This window comes from Ovis aries, chromosome 11 (assembly GCF_016772045.2).
Source record: "Ovis aries strain OAR_USU_Benz2616 breed Rambouillet chromosome 11, ARS-UI_Ramb_v3.0, whole genome shotgun sequence".
Taxonomy (NCBI): domain Eukaryota; kingdom Metazoa; phylum Chordata; class Mammalia; order Artiodactyla; family Bovidae; genus Ovis; species Ovis aries.
In genome coordinates, this window is record NC_056064.1 from 51,871,944 (window position 1) to 51,893,058 (window position 21,115).

The 21,115-nt window shown below is 48.3% G+C and overlaps 2 protein-coding genes across 3 annotated transcripts in view; one reads left to right on the forward strand and one right to left on the reverse strand.

Annotated features, from left to right (window-relative positions):
- CCDC40 (coiled-coil domain containing 40) overlaps positions 1-19,247 on the reverse strand; it is a 44,382-nt gene extending 25,135 nt beyond the window's left edge. Inside the window, exons 1-10 of the mRNA XM_027974236.2 lie at positions 19,206-19,247; positions 17,706-17,769; positions 16,860-17,282; positions 13,768-13,900; positions 12,465-12,628; positions 11,651-11,734; positions 11,354-11,573; positions 4,761-4,918; positions 4,440-4,562; positions 1,256-1,377 (exon numbers count right to left, since the gene is read on the reverse strand). Of these exons, the coding sequence (XP_027830037.1) occupies positions 1,256-1,377; positions 4,440-4,562; positions 4,761-4,918; positions 11,354-11,573; positions 11,651-11,734; positions 12,465-12,628; positions 13,768-13,900; positions 16,860-17,282; positions 17,706-17,769; positions 19,206-19,234 (1,520 nt within the window). The 5' untranslated portion in view covers positions 19,235-19,247. The remainder of the gene's footprint in view (positions 1-1,255; positions 1,378-4,439; positions 4,563-4,760; positions 4,919-11,353; positions 11,574-11,650; positions 11,735-12,464; positions 12,629-13,767; positions 13,901-16,859; positions 17,283-17,705; positions 17,770-19,205) is intronic.
- Positions 19,248-20,088: 841 nt separating this feature from the next.
- TBC1D16 (TBC1 domain family member 16) overlaps positions 20,089-21,115 on the forward strand; it is an 81,543-nt gene continuing 80,516 nt past the window's right edge. For both annotated transcript variants that reach the window (XM_027974241.2, XM_042256800.2), the window contains exon 1: positions 20,089-20,163. The gene's annotated coding sequence lies outside the window, so the exon portion shown is untranslated. The remainder of the gene's footprint in view (positions 20,164-21,115) is intronic.

Sequence of the window (21,115 nt, forward strand, 5' to 3'; positions counted from 1 at the left end):
TTTAGTTTTGGCTGTGCTGGAACTTTGTTGCTGAACGGGTTTTCTCTAGTTGCAGAGAGGGGGGACTACTCTTTGCTGCAGCACACGGCCTTCTCATTGGGGTGGCTTCTCTTGTTGCGGAACACGGGCTCTAGGTCACACGGGCATCAGTAGGTGTGGCTCATGGGCTCTAGAGCACCCGCTAAATAATTGCGACACATGGGCTTAGGTGCCCTGAGGCACGTGGGATCTTCCCAGAGTAGAGATCGAACCCGTGTCCCCCACACTGGCAGGCGGATCCTTAACCACTTAACCACTGGGCCTCCAGGGAAGGCCTCCCTTTGTCTTTCTATCATCGACTCAGGGACGTGAAGGAAATGAGTATTTTTAGTCTGGTATTACAGTCATAGGTATATGCCTCCATTTTTGTTTTTCTTAATCACAAGACTGAGAAGGAACGTCTCTCCTAGCTGTTGGGCTACCAGAGGCCATGCCATGGGACTGGCAAAGCAACCCAAGCCCTCCTCCCCGTGGTCAGCAGGCCTCTCCTGGGCACAGCTCACTGCCAGGCTGCACGCTGAGGGCTGAGTTGAGCTATGATGCGTTCCCTCCAGGACCTGCTTCCACACTTGGGCCCCAAACATCCTGCTGGTTTGGGGAACTAAGGCAATGGTGGAAGCCCCAGTCTCCAGCACCCCACCCAGGGTGCACGTCCAGCCCTTGCTAGAAGTAAGGGGGGAATGCCAGGCGGGGCCTCTTCCTTCCCTTTTCGGGGAGATTAAAGCAGGATTTCGGTTGGAACTCAGCCCTCGGCAGAACAATAGAAGAAGGGTGAAGTTTCTGCACACAGGTGGTGAAACTGCAAATCAAAGGGACACCTTTATCTCTCCAAGATAAATACCCCTTTTTCTTTCCCTCTCTCTCTCACTGTTTCTCCTTAATCCTCCCAGGAAATCTGAGCATGAAAGCTTTGCAGCTCCCGGTGCCACGGAAAGTTTGAAAGGATTTAAAAAACACTGAAATCTGGGTGAACAATAAGGGGGGGTTTCAAGAACGGAAATTGGGGCCGCAGGGCTGCAGGTGCACCCCTTTGTCCCAGGAGAGCCGGGGACAGGCGCTCCGTGCTCGCCTGGGAGGAGGCGGGCATGGAGTCCACTTTGCACCCGCCTCCGAGTTCCCACATGTCACGAGTTCTCCCACCGCTCCATCCAGGGCCCTGCCTGTGGCCCCGAGACGCCTGGCCCGCCTCTGTGGCAACCAGCAGGGCCGCCCGTACCTGAGCGCCTCCTGGATGGTCCTGTGAGCCTCGTCGCGATGTTTCATGCCCCCCAGGCTGGTGGCCCACTGCTGCAGGATGTGCTTCTTCTCCATGTGGATGGCCTCTATTTCCGTGCAGGCCTGCAAGGGAGAGTTGAGGTTACGTGGACGTTGGTCTCATGTCATTAAGCTCAGAGCCCCCAAAAGGACGTCAGAGAGCCCCAAGCTTCCCAAATCACCTTCCTCCTCTGTGACCCTAGCTTTGCTTTATATGCAGCAACAGAAGGTCGCACGTGAAATTAAACATGGCTCAAAAGGCCCATCCAACACTTGCCTGAGCCTTGAGCCCCAGCCGTGACACGGGAACAATAACAGTACCCACATGCTGGGGCCATCAGATCAGACGGGACGGTGCCTGTAGGCCCAGCACACTCAGCTCCACCCCAAGTGCTGGGTCTTATGAATGTCCTTATGTGTCATTCCAGGGGAATCACTGCACTTCTAGCAGTTTGGCCTCATGCTGATTCTTGGAAGGGGCACAGGGTGAGGGCTCGGGGGAGGCCCTCTTTAGGCCACGAGCATCTTAGTGGAGATGCTGAGTCCGATCAGCCTCTGCTCTTGCGGGACGTGCATGGTAGACACTGGAGGAGGTCAGAGTGGCCTCGAACACTCACAGGGATGATAAGAGGGCAGAGCTGGATGTGAAAGGAGGCATTGCACTGGGGAATCCTACTCCTGTCGTCAGGGCTTTAATAAATCATCTATTCATTACCATTATAGAGCATAAAGTGGTGAGTTAATTATACCATGACTGCTGAGACATTTCTGGATCTGGGTAAGTTATTAACTGAGAAGCCCCTTCTGTGGCATGGACCAGCTTGTGCACCAATGGTACCCGGCTGAGGCAGAAGGAGCCAAAACTGCTGGGCTCCTCCCCAGGCTGGGCTCAGTGGGGACGGTCAGTCAGAGGCAGGTGCCCTCCCACGGAGCTCCCCAATCTGCCAGACAAGGGCTTGTTGACCATGGTACAGGCTGAGATGTAAAGACTGAGCTGAATTCGGTTTTTAAATGTTTTAAACACAGTCCCCATTAAAAAAAAAAAAAGTCTTCGTTCTATGCAAATTAGAATATGTAAATAAGCAAAAAGAAAATAAAAATAATCCCATTATTTGAAGTTTACATTTCTATCACCCTGATGTTATCTTCCTCTGTGTGTGTGTGTGTGTGTGTGTGTGTGTGTTGTATTTGCCGGTGTGTATGCAATCACATTCTATTATTGTTTTATAACTTAGTATTTAAAAGTAGCATATTGTGAATGGGTTTCCATGTCAGCAAATATTTTATTGGTGAGATAGTCCTCTACTGTATGGATATATCATAATTTGTTTAACCAACGTCCTCTTCTTGGGACTTTCTTTGCTATCACACACAGCACTGTGTCCCCAGGGACTCTCTATTCATTTTCTTCACTGAGTATTTAATGTACAAAAAGTTAATCTGCATGCCCATTTTCCCTGGAATGAAGGCTGAACAGTGATATTTCGGGAGAGTGTGCTAGGGCACGGGGTGGGTGCCTGTGACATGTGGTGCAATACTGCCCTTGAATAAAGATCCTGATGAAGGCACGCTGCACCCCCACTATCAGTGCAGGAGCCCTGCTTCCCTTGCCTTGCTCATCTTCGCCAATTTGGTTGGGAAAACCCCTGCCCTGCCCTCGTCTGTCATCAGTGTCTGTGGTGCACCTGCCACGGCCCCCACCCTCCCCCCAGCCCCCTGCTTCTGGGTGCAGAAAGGCAGGATGAACAAACGTGGGATGGCCCTGTCCTGGCAGGACACAGCCAGCAGGGAGCGGTGGGAGACACAGAAAGACGCAATGGAAGAAAAACGACAGCGTCGTGTGTGTGTGTGTGTGTGTGTGTGTGTGTGTGTGTGTGTGTGTGTGATCAGCACAGAGCAGAAATGTGCGTGGCAGATTCTGGACTGATTTTCAAAATCTCTTTACACCACCAAACTTACTGGTATTATGCTTAGAAAGCCCTCTTCAGCCCAGGACTCTACAAATATTTCTTTTTCTTTCTTCTGGTATAGCTTCCCTCATTTCAATAGCTGATCCCATGTGGAATTTGTTTTAGTGTGTGGTATGAGGAAAAGATGTGATTTTTTCCCCCAAATGATTAACCAAATGTCCCAACACCACTGGGTGCATAACTCACTTGCTCTCCATTAATTTACAATCCATGAAATTTCTATGCAAACGTTTCCTTGATTCTGGGCTCTCTCACAGGCTCCTACAGCCTACCTGTCTGTCCCTGATTCCAGTAAGTCATTATTTTAGCCACTTGGGCTTTATAGTATTTAATGTTAGGGGGGGACCCACCATCCTGGTTTGTCCTGGACTCCCCTGGTGTTAGCCTAGAAAGTCTCATGTCTCAGAAAACCTGTCATTTCTGGGCAAACAGGCTTCATGAACTTTCCTCCCTGGACACTTCTCTGCTAGTCCTCTGAATTTATATTTTAGGTAAAGTTAAGAATTGCTTTGTTAACTAAAAAGCTTCCCTCTGCCGAGATTCTGATGGGCATTCATTCTAGATTAAGTATACTCACAGGTTGGTGAGAACTGGGCACTTTCCCATGTGGACTCAGCTATATTTGTTTGTTTGTTCAAGCCCACCCATTTGTCTTTCCTTCAGTGAAACTGTGTTGTTTCTTTCATGCCGTCACTGCACGTATGAAGAAAGATGGTGATTCACAGATTAAAAAGCGACAGCAATTTTGGTTTCCAGTGCCAGTCACTGAACTTGGCGTTGCATTGAGCCTGGGCTCTCTCTTACTCGCCATGGAATGGAGATGTGGGCACTGCCCAGGTGTGCCAGCAGTCCAGGCTGAGAATGGTTAGGGAAACTTCAGCTCTCCTTGAAAGAGGTCTGCTGTTGCTAAGAAGCTTGCTAAGGATGTCCCAGCAAGCAGGACAGAATGTCCCAGCTCCTGGGACATCTTCTAGTGTATCACTGCTACAATGAGAGTAAGAATACTGGCCATCAGTCAGCTGGTATCATCACCGTGAGTCAGTCAGATGCTCTGAGACGCTTATGAGGACAGACAGATGTGCAGGGGGTGGGCCCGCTAACTGAGGGCTCAGTCAGCCTCTCAGCAGGCATGCAGGCACTTCCCGGGCACTGCCAGATGGCGTGGGTGATGCGTACCTCACTCACTGCTTTCCTGAGCATCTGAGTGTCTTTAGCCTGTGCATGGTACTGGGCCTCGAACAGGGAGGTTTGTTCTTCCAGCTGGTTGGCTCGGGCGGTCAGCCGGTCCACGTGCAGGTCCTAGAAGGGCAGAGATAAGATGCATGGTGAGATGATAAGGGATAAGATGCATGGTTGGTCCCCACCAACCCAGACCCATGTCAGCGATCCCAGGCTGGACACGGCTCCCCCAGGGCTGTGGTATTCAAACAGGGGCAAGGCTGACTGGGAAATCCAAGGTGTAGCCATCGTCATGTGGGCATCATCTTTGCAGAATACCTGCTGCTTCTTCTCCAGCTCAGCCCGCATGCGCTGGGCTTCTGACTTCTTCACGACTTGCTTCATCACTTGGATGTCATCACGCACGTCCTGGTCTATGTTCTGCATGTAGAAGAGATGCAGAGCCAGGGTCTCCATCTCGGTTTGCAGAGCTGCCACTGGGAAGAGAGGGGGAGGGTGTCCCAACACTGCACACAGACCAACACAGATGCAGCACTCCTCCCCTCACTGTGGGATGGGCCTGAGAAACAGCCTTAAAACTACAAAGACCCAGACCATGCCATCAAAGACCTTACAGTCTATTAATAGGTGGAGAGACAGAATATATAACAACCTACACAGCATATTAAAAAGCAGAGACATTACTTTGCCAACAAAGGTCCGTCTAGTCAAGGCTATGGTTTTTCCAGTAGTCATGTACGGATGTGAGAGTTGGACTATAAAGAAAGCTGAGTACCGAAGAATTGATGCTTTTGAACCGCGGTGTTGGAAAAGACTCTTGAGAGTTCCTTGGACTGCAAGGAGATCCAACCAGTCCATTCTAAAGGAAGTCAGTCCTGAATATTCATTGAAGGACTGATGTTGAAGTTGAAACTTCAGTACTTTGGCCACCTGATGCAAAGAACTGACTCTTGGAAAACACCCTGATGCTGGGAAAGATTGAAGGCAAAAGGAGGGGATGATAGAGGATGAGATGGCTGGATGGTATCACTGACTCAATGGACATGAGTTTGAGTAAACTCCGGGAGTTGGTGATGGACAGGGAGGCCTGTCGTGCTGTAGTCCATGAGGTCACAAAGAGTTGGACATAACTGAGCGACTGAACTGAACTGATGCCCATCAATTGCAACATGCTCTCCAACTCCCACCACATGTTAGAGATTCTTCATGTCCAAGGATGTTTTGAAACAGTGTCAAGGTTATGAGGCTTTGTGTGAATTTTACAGATTTCTTACCACATGGAGTTGGCAACATCAGGTTCAGTCCTAAATCTCCTGGGAGAAAAACCAGCCTGAAGGGTGGGCTGAACACCACTGAAGTATGGGTTCCTTGTAACAAAACTCTCATGAGATGGATTTATAAGCTAGAACATCAGCTTATTTAGGGAGATAGACTTCCACCAGTAACTGTTCACTGGCGTAGGGCGTTCCTTATTCAGTGTGTAGATCCAAATGGAAAATCGATTTATAGATCGAAAGGCTGCTGGGTGAATATCATATTAGAGTCAGGTGTTTCTGAAGGATGGACTTAAACTTGACAAACACATTTTTTTTTTAACATCCAAGATGATTTAAAAACTCTAACACTAGGGAATTCTTTGGGTCCCATGTGGATAAGAATTATAGGGGAGTGGAACGGAGGGGGTACAGGGAAAAGAGGGGGGAGTTTTGTAGAAAGAGTGGTTGCTGGGTGGACTGTAGGAATGTATCTGGGGAGAGGGTCTTTAAAGAGGTCATTAAGGTAAAATGAGGTCACTAGGGTGGGCCCGAACAACTGGTGTCTTTCTTTAGAAGAGGAGGTTAGGACATAGACACACAGTGGATGGGCCCCTGTGTGGACACAGGGAGACGATGACTGTCCACAAGCCCAGGAGATTGGCCTCAGGTAGAACCACCCTGCCAACACCTTGATCTTGTACATCTGGCCTCCAGAATTACAAGAAAGCAAACTTCTATTGCTCAAGTCGCCCGGCCTATGGCCCTTCGCTATGGCAGACAGCACTGAATAACCCACCCTACCTGAATCAGGGAGCTTGCCCACCCTTCCTCCAGGGCACTCACTTCTGCCCCCTCTTTCCTTCTTTTCTGGCTGAGTGACTGAGAGCCAATATTTCAAAATTTTTTTTAATTAAAAAAATTTTATTCATTTATTTTATCTTTGCCTGCACTGGGTCACCGTTGCTGCAAGCAGGCTTTCTCTAGTTGCGGCGAGCGGGGGCTGCATTCTAGCTGCGGTGCTTGGGCTTCTCATTGCAGTGGCTTCTCTGTTGTGGAGCATGGGCTTTAGGGCCTGTGGGTTGAGTCGTTGTGGCTCAGGGACTAAGTTGCCTCACAGCATGTGGGATCTTCCCAGACCAGGGATAGAACCCATGTCCCCTGCATTGACAGGCAGATTCTTACCGCTAGACCATCAGGGAAGTGCTCAAATATTCTTTTTAATTTGTATTCTTTGAACATTAGTGAAATCAAGTCTGTTTTCACAGTATGAAGACCGGCTGTCCTTTTCCTTCTTTGACTTGCCTGCTCATACCATCACCCCTTCTTCTAGAGCAGGATAGTAGTCTTTTACCTATTAGGCTTTGAAGGGCCCTTCATGTAATAAGACAGGGTGGGTAGAGTCTTGAAAAGCACCCATGAGCTCTGCCCTGGTGTTACTCCTGAGATCAGGTTGTGTTTTGTGGCGAAAAGGGTAATTATCGGACGGGCCTGACCTCAGCAGGTGAGTCCTCTAGAAGCAGAGTTTTCTTGACCTGGTGTTAGAAAAGGAAGTCGGAAAGATATGCAGGGTCAACAGGCTTTGCTTAGCATGAAATAGGAGTCTAAGTGTTCCTTTTTGGATGGTCAAATGAGCGAAAATATTTAGTGATTTTAAAGTGCAATCTGTACATTCAATTTGCAGTAAATAGATAGATTCCAGAGTAAACTTCCTGGAACTCCCTACTCTGCACCATTGATCTATTTGCCCATTTTTTTCCCTTGAGCCATTTTGCTTCTATTGCTGTAGGTTGATACAGTGCTTTGATACCTGTTAGGACAATATTCCCTCATTACACTTCTTTTTCAAAATTTTCTTGGGTATTCTTACGCATTTAGTGTTCCAAGTGATCTTGAAAATCGATTTGTTGAGAATGGAGAATTTTTAAGGTATTGCTCTGGAATAATTTCTAGCAAGCATTGATAAGGGGGAAAAAGCAAGGAACAGAGTGGTGGGCATAGTACACAGCTACTTGTTTAAAAAAATAGAAAAAAATATCACACCCTTATAACTTTGCTTTTATATGCAAAAATATCTTTAAAAGAATATACAAGAATCAATAATACCATTGTGACTCTGCAGAGGAGGCTGGACTGGGCCAGAGGGAGACTCCAGAGAGCTTCAATTTTGTATTATTACTCCTCAAAAATAATAAATAACTATGTTAAATAAATTCAAGCTCGCCCAAACATCCCATTGTGGATTTTAACTGGACTTGCAGTGAAATGCTTGTTAATTTAGAGAAATAACATTTATATACTGTGCATCCTCCCATCCCATTATAATCATGACTGTTCCATTTATTTAAATGTTTTCTATCCTTTAGTAAAGTTTTATTGTTTTTCTTCAGACAGGTTCGCTTGCTTCTTTTTATTGATTGATTGATTTGGCTGCGCTGGGTCTTCCTTGCTGTGTGTGGGCCTTTTCTAGTTGTGGTGTGTGGGTTTCTCATTGTGATGGCTCCTCTTGTTGCAGAGCACGGGCTTCAGGGTGTGCAGGCTCAGTCACTGTGGCACAGGCTTAGTTGCCCCAGTGCATGTGGGATCCTCCAGGGCCAGGGATCTAACCCATGTCCCCTGCCTGGGCAGATGGATTCTTAACTGCTGGACCACCAGGGAAGTCTGGTTCACTTGCTTCTTATTAGACTTATTCCTAAGTATTTTATGGCTGTTATAGCTATCATGGATGAGATTTTTTAAATTACATTAATAAATCATAATCGGATATGACTGGCAGAAAAGAAAATTATAACTCTGGTATTCAGTTACTTTATAGATTTCTTATTGCTTTTATTTGCTTCTTTTTCAACAGTAATCTTGAATCTTCTAGGTAAACAATCATACCATTGGTGGAGAATGAGTTTCATGATGTCATATCCAGAATCTATACTCTGTTTATATTTTCTGTTTACTTTCATAGCTGGAACGTCCAAAACACTGTATCCTCATCTCATTCCTTACCTTAGCTATGATCACTCCAGGGCTTTCCACTGAGTAAAACTGTCTTATTAGTTGCTGATAAACACTTACAAAGAAATTTCCTTCTACCCTAGTTTAGGATGAATAATGAGTTTTATTCAAATATCCACTGGGCATCCACCCAGAAAATCTTTTTGTTCTCTCTCCTTTAATAAAAAAGTGCAATGAATCAGTAGATTTCCTAATTTCAAATTATTCCAGAATTAAGCCCTTCTTCACTAGGAGCTATTTTTTTCTTTTCATATATTGCTGAACTTAATCTTTTGTTGCTGAGCAAAAGTTTAATATTTGCTAATATTTTATTTAGGATTTTCATATCATGTAAGTAGGATCACTATGTTTTTGTACACTGTAAGCTTTTTCCAGTAAGGATTATACTGAGAATTATAAAACAAGCCTGGGAAGAATTTCCCAAAATTTCCACCCTCTGGAGGGTTGAATAACATAGGGAACGTCTGGTTTTGTCCTGTCTGTAATCCTATGGCATTTCCCTCCTTTTACCTTTGGAATTTAAAAATTTCACCAACTATGTCTGGGCATGTTTATTTTTTCTTCCACCCACCTGGCCCTACATGAGTCTTTACACCTGAAAATTCATCTTTCTTGAACTCATGCAAACGTTTTCCTCTGATGTCATTGGTTAATGCCCCTAATCTCCTGGAATTTCTAAGTTATGGGTGCTGACTTTACCAGACCTATATCCATGTCTTTTATCTCTTTCTCAGAATGTCCATCACTTTGGGTTTTTGCTCTGAATTCTGGATAGAATTCCTCACACTGGACTTTTAGGATACAAATTCAGTTGTTCAATTTTCAGCAGTGCTGATTTATCTATTTCGTACTTTTTTGGGGAGGGGGGGATGTTGCTGCTGCTGCTGCTCCTGCTGCTAAGTTGCTTCAGTCTTGTCCAACTCTGTGCGACCCCATAGACGGCTGCCCACTAGGCTCCTCTGTCCCTGGGATTCTCCAGGCAAGAACACTGGACTGGGTTGCCATTTCCTTCTCCAGTGCATGAAAGTGAAAAGTGAAAGTGAAGTCGCTCAGTTGTGTCCGACTCTTAGCGACCCCATGGACTGCAGCCTTCCAGGCTCCTCCGTCCATGGGATTTTCCAGGCAACAGTACTGGAGTGGGGTGCCATTGCCTTCTCCGAGGGGGGGATGATGATTCTATTTTTTAATTCTGAGTGTCCTTTTCTCTAATAGTTGTTTTCCATTTGACTGGTGAGATAGCCTCTAAAATCTCACGTCAAACACCAGTTGCACATGCTCTGTTTACAGAACCCGATGCTTGTCTGTGGAGAGGTCTGCTCTCCTGTCTGGGGATGGCTGCTGTGGACTCACACTTGGGTGTGAAGGTTACTGACTGGTGGGTTTCACCTCCCTCCCAGGTAAGGTGGGCAACCGTAGACACTGTCCAGAGGCAAAGGCCCATGTTTCACCTACAGGACAGGGCAGTGGCAGCACCTGGTGGGCACGGCTGGGACCATCACCCAAATTCTTTAGTTCAAAGAAGGGAGAAATGGTGCTGTGAGGTGGGTCCTTGCTCAGTGGAGCAAGCTCTGCTCCTGCTCCCTGGTGACCTCCAGAAAGGACACAGTGTCCATAAAGACAACTGGATCTTTCCAGAAGCCCACCTGCGCTTGAGCCTCTGATGAGGGTGCTGGTGGGCACTGACTGCCCCTTTGTGGAGGGAGTGGGGGACTTGTGTCCTCTTTCAAACTGGTCTAACTTCTGTTATAACTGGAGGATGTGGCTCCACTGTTCCAGTGTGAGTGCCCTGCTCTTCTCTTTTTGGTAATTCTGTTAATTTGGTGATAATCAGGGAGGAGTGCTCCCTAAGTAAGCACTTCCCCAACTCTGTCCAGAATCCTCTCCTACATTTCTCAGGGTCCAAAATGCTTCTTTCCATTGACAGTTGAGATACAGGTGTGATTCTGTTTTCTTCCAAATTCTTTTAGGTTACTTCCCCCATTATAATAGTCACACAGAGGTGACGAAGAAAGTCGGAAACACGAAAAACACAAAAACTGAAGTAATCTGCTGCGACCACGCTGTTCACTGTGGCCCACTGCCTCGCTCTGTGCAGGGCTTCGCTCTGGTAGGAACAGTGACTAGTCCTAGCCCCGTGGTCTCTTCTGCTCCAGAGTCCCCTGCTGCCCTTAACCCGCCGCACAGCCTGGGGCTGCAGGGCTCTGGATCATAGGTCCCTGCACTTTGGATTGGCCTCACCTATACCTCCCCACCTGCTTAAACCCTGCCCATTCCCACTCCTCCCTGCTTTCTGGAGACCCTATCTTCCATCCCAGCAGCCCAGCAGCCTCTCCCACTTTTGACTCCATAAACCCAACCTGCCGGCTTTTAGTGTTTGCTGCTTTGCCTAATTAGGTGCATTTTAAGACATGTCTTTCCTTCCCAAAAAGGATGGGAATGCCTCCAGGACGTGAACACATCTTGCCTTTCATGATATCCCACAGTGGCGTGGGGTCATGACAGCACATGGGGACACCTCTTGGGGTCATGATGGCACTTGGGCCACCCCATCCGGTTGCAAAGGTATTCAGGGACTCGATGGCAGGTGAGGATCCCCTTGGGGTCTCTGTGGCATGTGGGGACACCTTCAAGGACGCAGAGCTGCCTTACGCTTTTTGCGCTCCTCGTTGGCAGTCTCACAGGTCTTGGCGTAGAGCAAGCGCACCCTCTGCAGCTCCTCCTCCTTCTGCTGCCTCGTGCACGCAGCAATGGAGTGGCGGTCGTGACTTTTCTCAAGCTGCATCTGCAGGCGGGCCAGGTGCTGCTGGACTCCGTAAAGATTCACCCCTAACTCCTGCCGCTGGACTCGGCTTTGCTTGGTGGCCACGCTCTGCACCAGAGAGAGAAACTACGTCATGGAGACGCAGGAGGGAGCACAGCTGAGTGGGAGGTGGGACAGGTACGCACCAGTTCTTGAAGTTCCAGCCTCATTTTCTCTATCTGCCGGTTAAGGTAGCTCTTCAGGGCAGCCTGGAATCTTATCATCAGGGGCTAGAACAATGGAAGAGCATAGCCAGTTATTGTCCTGTCCCCTCCAGGGCTTAGCCACAGCTCTTGGTGGGGTGGAGACAGAAATGACTTTCATACTGGGTGCTCCCCACTTCTGCCCAGGATTCTTCAGAAGTCACTTGTGGTCTCACTGTAGGCACTGAAGGACCTGAGTGCATATTTTGACAAAATGACAGGATGAGCTGGGGTGGTGGTACTGGTTTAATCCCTGGAGCTGAAGGGCAGTGATTAGCAGAGCCTTGGATGCCAGCACCAAATGAACTTTGAGCCCCATTTCCCACTGCAACCTTAGTGCCAGTCAAGACCCATCCTTCCCACTTGCCAGAGGCAAGGCAGTGGCTCTCAGTGGAGGTGACCTTGCCCCCACCCAAAGTCTGGAGACATTTCTGGCCATCACAACCAAGACGGCGCTGCTGGCATCTGGTGGGCGGAGGCCCCGGGGTGCTCCTCAGCACCCTACAGTGCTCAGGAAGCCCCCTCCACAAAGAAATGCTGAGTCTGAGTGAATGAACCTGAATGGAGAATACACTTGACACGGTGGCAGCCCAAACCCTGCAGATAATCTATTCGGGGAGCAGATGAAACAGAGCACGGCATTTGCTGGGTAAAAGGTGGGCCGTGGAGGCTCCAGGCAGAATAGGGCAAATGCGGCAGTGTCTCTAAGTCCAACTTCGCCTGTGTGGGGCAAAAGCAAAACCCCCGAATGTCTTACGTGGTCTGGGTCCAAGACCACCAGCTGGGATCTGTCTTCTTCCGCCTCATCGCTGCTCTCAGATTCCACTGTCTCCACCAGGCCCCCTTCCTCCACCATGCTTAGCTGCTGGATCCTGTCCAGGAAGGAGGACGCGGCTCCCTCCCTGGGGTGGGTGTCGGGCTCTAGGGGGACAAGTAAGGGGGGAACAGCAAATGTTATTGGGGAGTTAATAGAGAGAGTGCTTCTCTGGGGGGAGTTCATCAGAAAGCTAAATGCCCAGCCTCGTGCAACATGAGGGAAAAGAGAAAGACAAAGCACCCCCTTGGGTTAGGGTTCACAATGCTATTCACAGGGTCTTCTGCTCATGAATTTTCTACTAGCTAATTCAACATATTTTGTAGGAATGATGGAACTTTAAAGGTAGACAAGAAGCAAAAACATTTTGTGGATACCTTTTAATACATAAATAATGAACAGGAAGGGGGCTTCTTAATGATGGACTAGATTTTTTTTTTTAAAGGAAAACAACGGATACGATTGAAAAGCAATCAGTGAGGCTCAAGTTTCAGCTTTTCTTCCTTCCTGAGCTGGAGAGATCCTGTTTGGTTTCTAACTCATTTAGAGCAGTGCTGCCTGCATGTCACTTGCAGGTGAGGTGAGGTTTTGTTGGCTGAATCACCTGCACACCACCATCAAATGGGATACTTGTTGTTGTTTAGTCACTAAGCACTATCTCCCAGAGTTTGCTCAAACTGATGTCCACTGAGTCGGTGATGCCATCCAACCATCTCATCCTCTGTCATCCCCTTCTCCTCTGGCCCTCAATCTTTCCCAGCATCAGAGTCTTTTCCAATGAGTCAGCTCTTCCCATCAGGTTATATACAATCTAAAATAACCCAATCTGCTTTCTCACGTACTCAACACTGGGATACCAGAACCAAGTGGAAAGATAGGGATGTGCCTGAAAGCACCATGGAAAACTCAGCCCACAGGGACATGTTTAGGGCCAAGCGCCCCTCTGAGACCAGAAGGCCAGGGCTGTGTCACTGGATTTCGGTCCAGGCTTGGTTCTGCCACTTAAATGGTTAAGTTACTTAATGACTCTCATGGTGTATAAAATGGAGAACAGTTCCTTCCTCACCAGGTAAGTGAAAGGATTAAATTAGATAGAACAGAACAAATGTTCCACGTGTCTTATCCATTTCTGTTAACAACATTTTTGTCTTTAGGCTCAGAGCCCAACAGGAAACGAGGTAACAGGGGGCGAAGGAGTGGGAGCCCTTGCACAGAAGGGGATGGGAAGCGGCCTGTCCCGTGGTACCTGACTCCGGGGTGAAGGGCACCTCTGTGCCCGGAGGCAGCTCGTCAAGACCCAGGGATGTGTCGCTGCTCCCCGGGCTCTGTCTGAGGTGATGCCCAGCCTCCAGAGGAAAGACCTTCTGCTGGGGCGCTCCCTGGGATTGTATAGAGCAAATACAACCAAATCTGAATTTATGAGGGTTTAGTCAGGACTGAGGCCTTATTCAAATTTGATTATTACAGTGTTCAAAGTTTAACACAGTTGGTAAAACAATAGAAAATTGCTTGCATATCATTTGGCTTTTGCAATTGTCAAAACAAAAAACACCTGCCTCCACCCCAATGAGGGATTTAGGAGTGGTCTCTGCCCATCTAGATCTGTAGCAAAGTGTAAACACTGAGGCATGGGCATGTGCTGGATGTGAGTTTCTTTATTCCCAAATACTGTTCTCCCCGAGGCTGGTAAACAGCATTTCTGAACGCCTGAGCCCTGTCCAGGGTCTCCCGAGAGAGCTGTTTCTTCTCTTCTTTCAAACGGTTTCACTTTGGGGACATTTCCAGAAGAAAATGTTTTCCCAAGCACCTGGCTCTGTTTTAACTCTAAAGGGGACTCTTGCAATGATTATCGTTGACAATAACTACTGCTGCTGATGAACTGGTGAACATGAGTAAGGGCAGACAATGACCCTGCATGGGACCCTGCAAGGTAGATGCCAGGCGTTTCTGTCTCCTGCAAGGGAAGCAGCTCATAGAGGCTGAAGCCCTTGCTTAAGTTCGCCTAGCCAGCCAAGGGCTGTCTCAATGCCCAGCTCCTGCTTTTTCCAGCTGTTTTTCCTCAGGTGATGCTGCTTCTAGAAATGACTTCTGAGGCATCCAGAACCACAGTGACATTCATGGGAGCCCAGAGTCCAAAGCCTACCTCTGGGGGGATCCACAAAGGGCTTTTCTTAATGACCACACTGATGACCCAGCAGCTCCCACTCCACAGTTAAGTTACTTGAGAGCTAGGAGGAGGGAAATAGGGTTCTCTCTTAGGGTTTGTCTCTGCCCTTCTGGTTGATCAAATTTGGAGACTGTTTCCCAGTGAGTTTTCTTTTTCTTATAAAGTAAGAGGTTTTATTAAGATACCAAGTCATACTGTTTTTTCTCTCATACCAATCTTCTTTTTAAAAAGAATTATTTATTTACCTATTTATTTGGTTGCTCTGGGTCTTAGCTGAGTCATGAGGGTTCTTTAGATGCAGCATGTGGAATCAACCAGGGATTGAACCTGGGATCCTTGCATCAGGAAGGCAGAGTCTCAGCCACCAGACCACCAGAGAAGCCCCCCAGGTGTTTTCTAGAAACTAAACTTGAGGATGCAAACTGGGTTCACAGCTCAGCAAGCGACCTATGCTTTAATACTCCTGGCTGTGTTTGGTTGTTTGTTTTTTCAGCCGTGCCATGTGGCTTGTAGGATCTTAGTTCCCCAATCAGGGACTGAACCCAGGCCCTTGGCACTGAAAGTGCAGAGTTCTAACCATTGGACCATCTGGGAATTCTCGGTCCTGGCTATCTCATAAAAGAGGGCACTGTTTAGTTGTTAAAATCTTACAAGTGGTTTTGAAATGCTTTTGTCATTTGTAGTCATAAAGCTTAATTATGGTACATCAAATATTGAATCATGTGATTCTCTAAAGTTATTATCTCTTTAGCTTTCACAGGGTGGGGAGGAACTTCACAGTTCAGAGCAAGCATGACTGCCACCATAGCTGCATGCCTCTAGGTCAGGAAGTCCTTTGGCTCCTCAGTTTCCTAATCTGAGCAATGGGGATAATAATAGTTCCCACCTTATGGGGTTGTTGTCACTGAGACAACACACGTAAAGGGCATGGAAGTGTCCAGCCCAGAGTACATGATGAATAAATATAATGCCTTCTCTTCCTGCCCTACCCCTCGCTTCCCTTCTAGAACAATCAAACCTAAAGCCAACAGGTGGAGTTGACCCAGTATGGAGTGATGAGTCTGGACAAAATGAGGAGGGTGGGTTCCAGAGGCTGTCCCCAAGGTGAGACACAGGTATCAGGCCTGGGCCTGGCGAGGAAGGTCTTGGCACGGAGAGTTACAGCCCAGACATTTGGGGGCTTGCCCAGCAGTAATGGACAAGCTGAACTGAGGCACCACCTGATAGAACACCAGAAAAACATGGCATCCTTCAGTGACATTCTAAACCTGGAGACCTGAAAATACCAGGCAGAACCAAGCTGAGGGACATTCTACAAAACAGCTGGCCTGGGACCTTTAAAAGCATCAAGGTCATCAAGGTCAAGGACAGACTGAGAAGACTAAAGAGACGATACAGCTGAAGGCAGCAGGCGATTCTGAAGTGGAGCTCTACTATAAAACACATTACTAGGACACTTGGTGAAGGAAGCCTGAGGTGTATTTGGTAATGTACCACATTGATTTTGATAATTATCACATGGCTGTTTGTGGAAAACATGTATGAAAACATTGGGAGGCAATTTACTGTCAAATGCTTTTAAAAAACATTCTTAAAAGTTCTTTAAGGTACTCCAGTTTTTCTGTGTGTACTTGATTAAAAAGTTCTTTAAGGTACTCAGTTTTTCTGTGTGTACTTGATTTAAAAGTAAAAAGTAAAAGTAAGCCTATAACTAGTATTATCCACAGCTGCACTGTCCAGTCTGGTAACCACTTATAACAGTTGGATATATACATTTAAACTAATTAGAATCCTCAAAAGGCGAAAAGTTCAGTTTCTCTATCTCCCTGGCCACATTTTAAGTGCTCTGTGTCACACGTGACTAATGGTTACCATACTGGACGGCGCAGATAGAGAGCATTTTCATTATCATGTAGAGTTTTACTGGACGGTGTTGCTCTGGAGACTGGACACCCGGATGCCCTTACGTGGAATGTTTCCAGCTTGGGTTTGGGAACACAAAGGAGGGTCCAGAAACTCTTGGCCTATGATGGTGGCTCCTGAGACTTAAGTTTGCTAAGACATTTCTAACAGGCATTGCCATGTGAACTATTTATAGTGTACCCTGAGTTCCTCACATAGATTTACAAACGTCATGACCAGTAAAACACTATAGACCTCAGGCTACTCACCTGGTTCATTTGCTCAGACAGGCCTAATACTTGCTGGGAGCTCTTTGTGGTGACGAACCCCATTCCTGTGGATATGGATGGGTGGGGAGACTCTCTGTCCTCGAGACCCATTTCCCTCCTTGCTTCTTCATATGGGTGTGCGCGGTCAACTTCATCTTTCGGTCCCTCCCCAAGACTGATGTCTGAGGAAGCCAGATCTAGAGAACTGACTTCCCCTTCAGGGGACATGGCTTCCAAATCAGATTCTAATTCCTCTTCTAATTCAAATTCCTCTTCCATTTCCATTTCCCCTTGGCTTCCTCCATAGTCCTCCTGGGCTGTGACTTCCCCATCATTTTCAATTTCCCTTTCGGAATGCTCTGTAGCACCCTCAACTTCTTCATTTCTCTGGTCGTTGCTCTTCTCCATCGACGATACCTGTAGCTATGAAGCAGGAAAAAAAAAAAAAAATCAGGAGACAAATTGTAAAGGATCTTGTGGATTTTATCCTTAGGTAATTATACTGATGGGAAAACTGCATATATACACTCTGAGCATTGCTAAGAGATTATGTTTCATAGTTTAGCTTATCTGCTCTTCCTTTTTTTTGTAAATATCTTGCATCCTTTGTTACAGGAAATGAGCTCTGAAAAACTCAGGGTGATCTAGGTGTGGGATATCCAAGGCATTCTTGATGAGCCATCAACACTTCAGAAGGAGGAGAAAGGAAATTAGGTTTCTCTGCAACTGAACCAAGTCTGTTCCAGAGCAAGGTCATAAGATCATCCTGCAATTTTCTTAAACAAATCTGAACTCTAATTCCTAGTAAATACAGCCTAGACTAATTCATCCCATAAGGAACTTCACCTTGCCGCCTTCAACATTCTGGTCCTCTTCTCCTTCAGAAGACGATTTGCCTCCCAAGTGAGACCTGGTGGCGGAGAAACAATTGAACAGTTTCAAATAACATCTTTCTTTCTCTTGGCATTTCTCCCCTCCTCACTGTCTATATATCTAGTTTTTATATTTACTTGTTAACTGTCTGCCTTCTCTCTAGGCTGATGGCCATGACCTTGTCACCAATACCAGCACTACACCATGCCTGTCACACGGCACAAGAATCACTCCAAGAATGAAAATGCAATGATTGAAACATTTAAGGAACAGTACAAGTAGATTATGCTAGAAGGTCACTTTAAATATACTTGTGTTTGTGACAAAATGGGGAAAATAAAAAACAAAATAGGAGAAAATTGCACAAAAAGGACAAATACTCTGGAAACGTTTAGTTTCCCTATGATTTGGATAGTACAAGAATGTCACATTCTTAAAATTTTTTTTTCTAATTAAAAGTCAAACTAATATAGCAATATGTGACACAGACAATGAAAATCCCCTGTGACTTCTCTCCTGTTCAAGATAACAAGACGTAATAGTAAGAGATATAAGGATATTTTTTATGTATTATTTTTTATTTTTTAGATATTTATTTGGCTCTGCCAGGTCTTAGTTGTGGCATGGTCTAGTTTCCTGATCAGGGATTGAACCCAGGCTCCCTGCTTTGAGAACATAGAGCCTTAGCCACTGGACCACAAGGGAAGCCCCAAGGATATCTTCTTTCAAATATTTTTCTGTGCACTTAAAGCCACCCATCCACCAAATTAGAGATCACACTATATACACTGTTTTGGATTTAGTCTTTTCATTTATTGTAATCTGGACTTTTCCATGTCAGTAGACGCAGACCCACCTTAAAAAAAAAAAAGAAAGAAACAAACATTACAGAGGTGTCCAATGTGAAAGGTAAATTTTTTAAAATAGTCTCTATCCTTTTAAACAAAGTGTAAGAGAGCAGAGGCCTGGTGGTCCTGTGTTAGTTTACCTGACTACAGCCTATCTGTGTGCTCAAGGCATTCACGGTGGGGCTGCCTGGCCATACCGAACCCAGTCCATCACCTGCCACCTCCAGTCCCGGTGAGGATGGGCTGGTCTCCCTCTCACTGACCTCGCTGGGCAGCATCCAGCACAGAGACCCCTGCTCTTAGGTCTCTGCAGCAGGGATTACCAAGCATCGTGGTTGCCATGGTTACTGTGGACTGAGCAAGTCCCGGGTTTCAGAGAAAGGAGCGCCCAGAAAAGGGGAAAAAGGGAGGGTACGGGAGAGGACAAAGGGACTAGAGGTGAGAAGGCAGAAGGGCGTGCAGGAATGTGGGGGTGACCGGGGAGGTCAGGAAAGGCCCAGAGAGAGGGGAGGCAGGGGTACAGGAGAGAGGAAAAGGGCATGGAAGGGAAGGGGTGCCTAGGGGGCTATGGGAAGGGGGAGGTGTGGGGGCAGCTGCGAGGCCCCAGATCCCTAGGCCCGTTTACCCGCCAGCGCTGCCGTCCGGCTCCGCCATCTCCAGTTGCTATGCGACGCCGTCAACATCCGGCGGGCAGGGACCACGCGCTGGGCTTGCAGTGCAGGAGGCCTTTGTGCCATTTGTGTACACTAGAAACACAGGATATTTAACTCTGTAAATGTATTAAAGGATAAATACGCATCTTCTCCATCTCTAAGTCCGAGCTCTACCTCGCCTGACTCAGTTTCTGTAAAGCGACAACCGTGTCAACGTGTGTCCTGCCGGCCACTCTGGCGCCCCAGGGGCTCGCGCAGGGCACCCGGGAAGCCGGGGACATGGGACGGCCAAGTGTCCTGAGGATGGCAGGAAGAGGCAGGGGCGCGAGGGGGTCCGGAGCCGGCCGCGCCTTCGGGGACCGAGCCCCCGCCTAGTGCCTGCCTGTCCATCTCCGGACCTGGGGGGCTCAGTACCCGCTTCCCGAGGTTCTTGCGAAGAATTCATGGCGGGAGAGGGATGCCCCGTGGCCTCCTGGTGGGTGTTGTTCTCTTCCTATCCCAAAATAGGAAAAACAAAAGCAGAGGGGGACAGAGAGGGCGAGCACGCACGTGGGACGTCCCAAGGGTCCTGCCTTCACTCCGGGGGCGCGGGGCTTCCCTCTGGGGCAAAGTCCCGGGGCCGGAGGCCCGGGCGGGCGGCGAGGCCCGGAATAGGAAGGGGGCGTCAGGGACGGGGCCTGGTATCGGAGAGCGGAAGGTGACTGGGGCAGTTCCGCGACACGGTTGGGGCCGGGTTGGGACTGGGGCTGGCGGGGGTGGGGTGGGCGGCGGGTCTGATTGGGCCGGGGGCCGGGTTGGGCCGGGGGGCGGGCCGGGGGCCGGGCCTCGCCGCGCGTCCCCGCCCCACCAAACCTCACTGGCGGCGGCTGCAGTGGCGGCGGAGGCGGCTCCGGGAGCCGGCGCAAATCCGGCCCCGGGTGCGGGACCCGGGTGGGTATCGGGGACCTGCCGGGGGCCGCGGGGGCGGGGCCTGAGGGGCCGGCGGGGGACCGGGCAGCGCCCCTCGGCGGGACGGGCTGGGGGCGCGCGGGGCGCGTGGGCCTGCAGCCGCGGGGCCCGGGAGGGGCCGGGGTCTGGCCGCAGCGCAGAGAGGTGCAGGGCCCGAGCAGGAGTGGGGCGGCAGGATCACGCGGGGAGCTCCCTGAGGGCCCCCTCCGCGGTGGGTTCTGGCGCCCCGGGCAGGGAGTGGGCCTAATTTGAGGAGACTCGGTCTCAGGCTGTCTGAATCTGTGGTCCGGAGAACTTGCGGTCTTTGTCTGGCTGGATCGTCAGAGCACGCGAATGAGAACTTGTAGGGGCCCGCCGTTTGCCGACACAGCCCCCCAAAGTGTGTGTTTCACCCGCACGGGGCGCGCGCTTAACATTCTCGGCCTTGGGGTGGGTGGTCTGGCTGCTTAAGAGCCGCAGGTCATGAAACTCACACCCTTTAGGCCCGAGCTCTTCCTCTTGATCTTTTCTTAAATGATAATAAAAGAAAGGAAGAAAAAAATAGAAAGAAAGAAAAGAAAAAGGGAAAAGAGAAAAAAAAAACAAAACGGCAATTTAAGAGTTCTAAATATAACCTAAGGCACGCTGCCAGAAGGCATGAATCTTGAAATCCTGTTATTCCCACACTCGGAAGTTGGTGTCATATGTTGGCCACAACCTAGTTCAGATTCTATTCAGAAACAGAAAACGACATAATACGTTCACTTTTCTTACCATGAAGTTTGTTTTACTGTCTCCTCAAGTTCATAAGAGAAGCCAGGCCAGCCCCTGTGTCTAGTCCCATTGATCCTTCTTTACCACCTGCAGGCACCAATTCCTGGGTCTGTAAAGAGGGAACTGGTTCTCAAAAACCAGCCATGTGATGGCGCATATTATCAAAGGGCAGGGGCAAAGG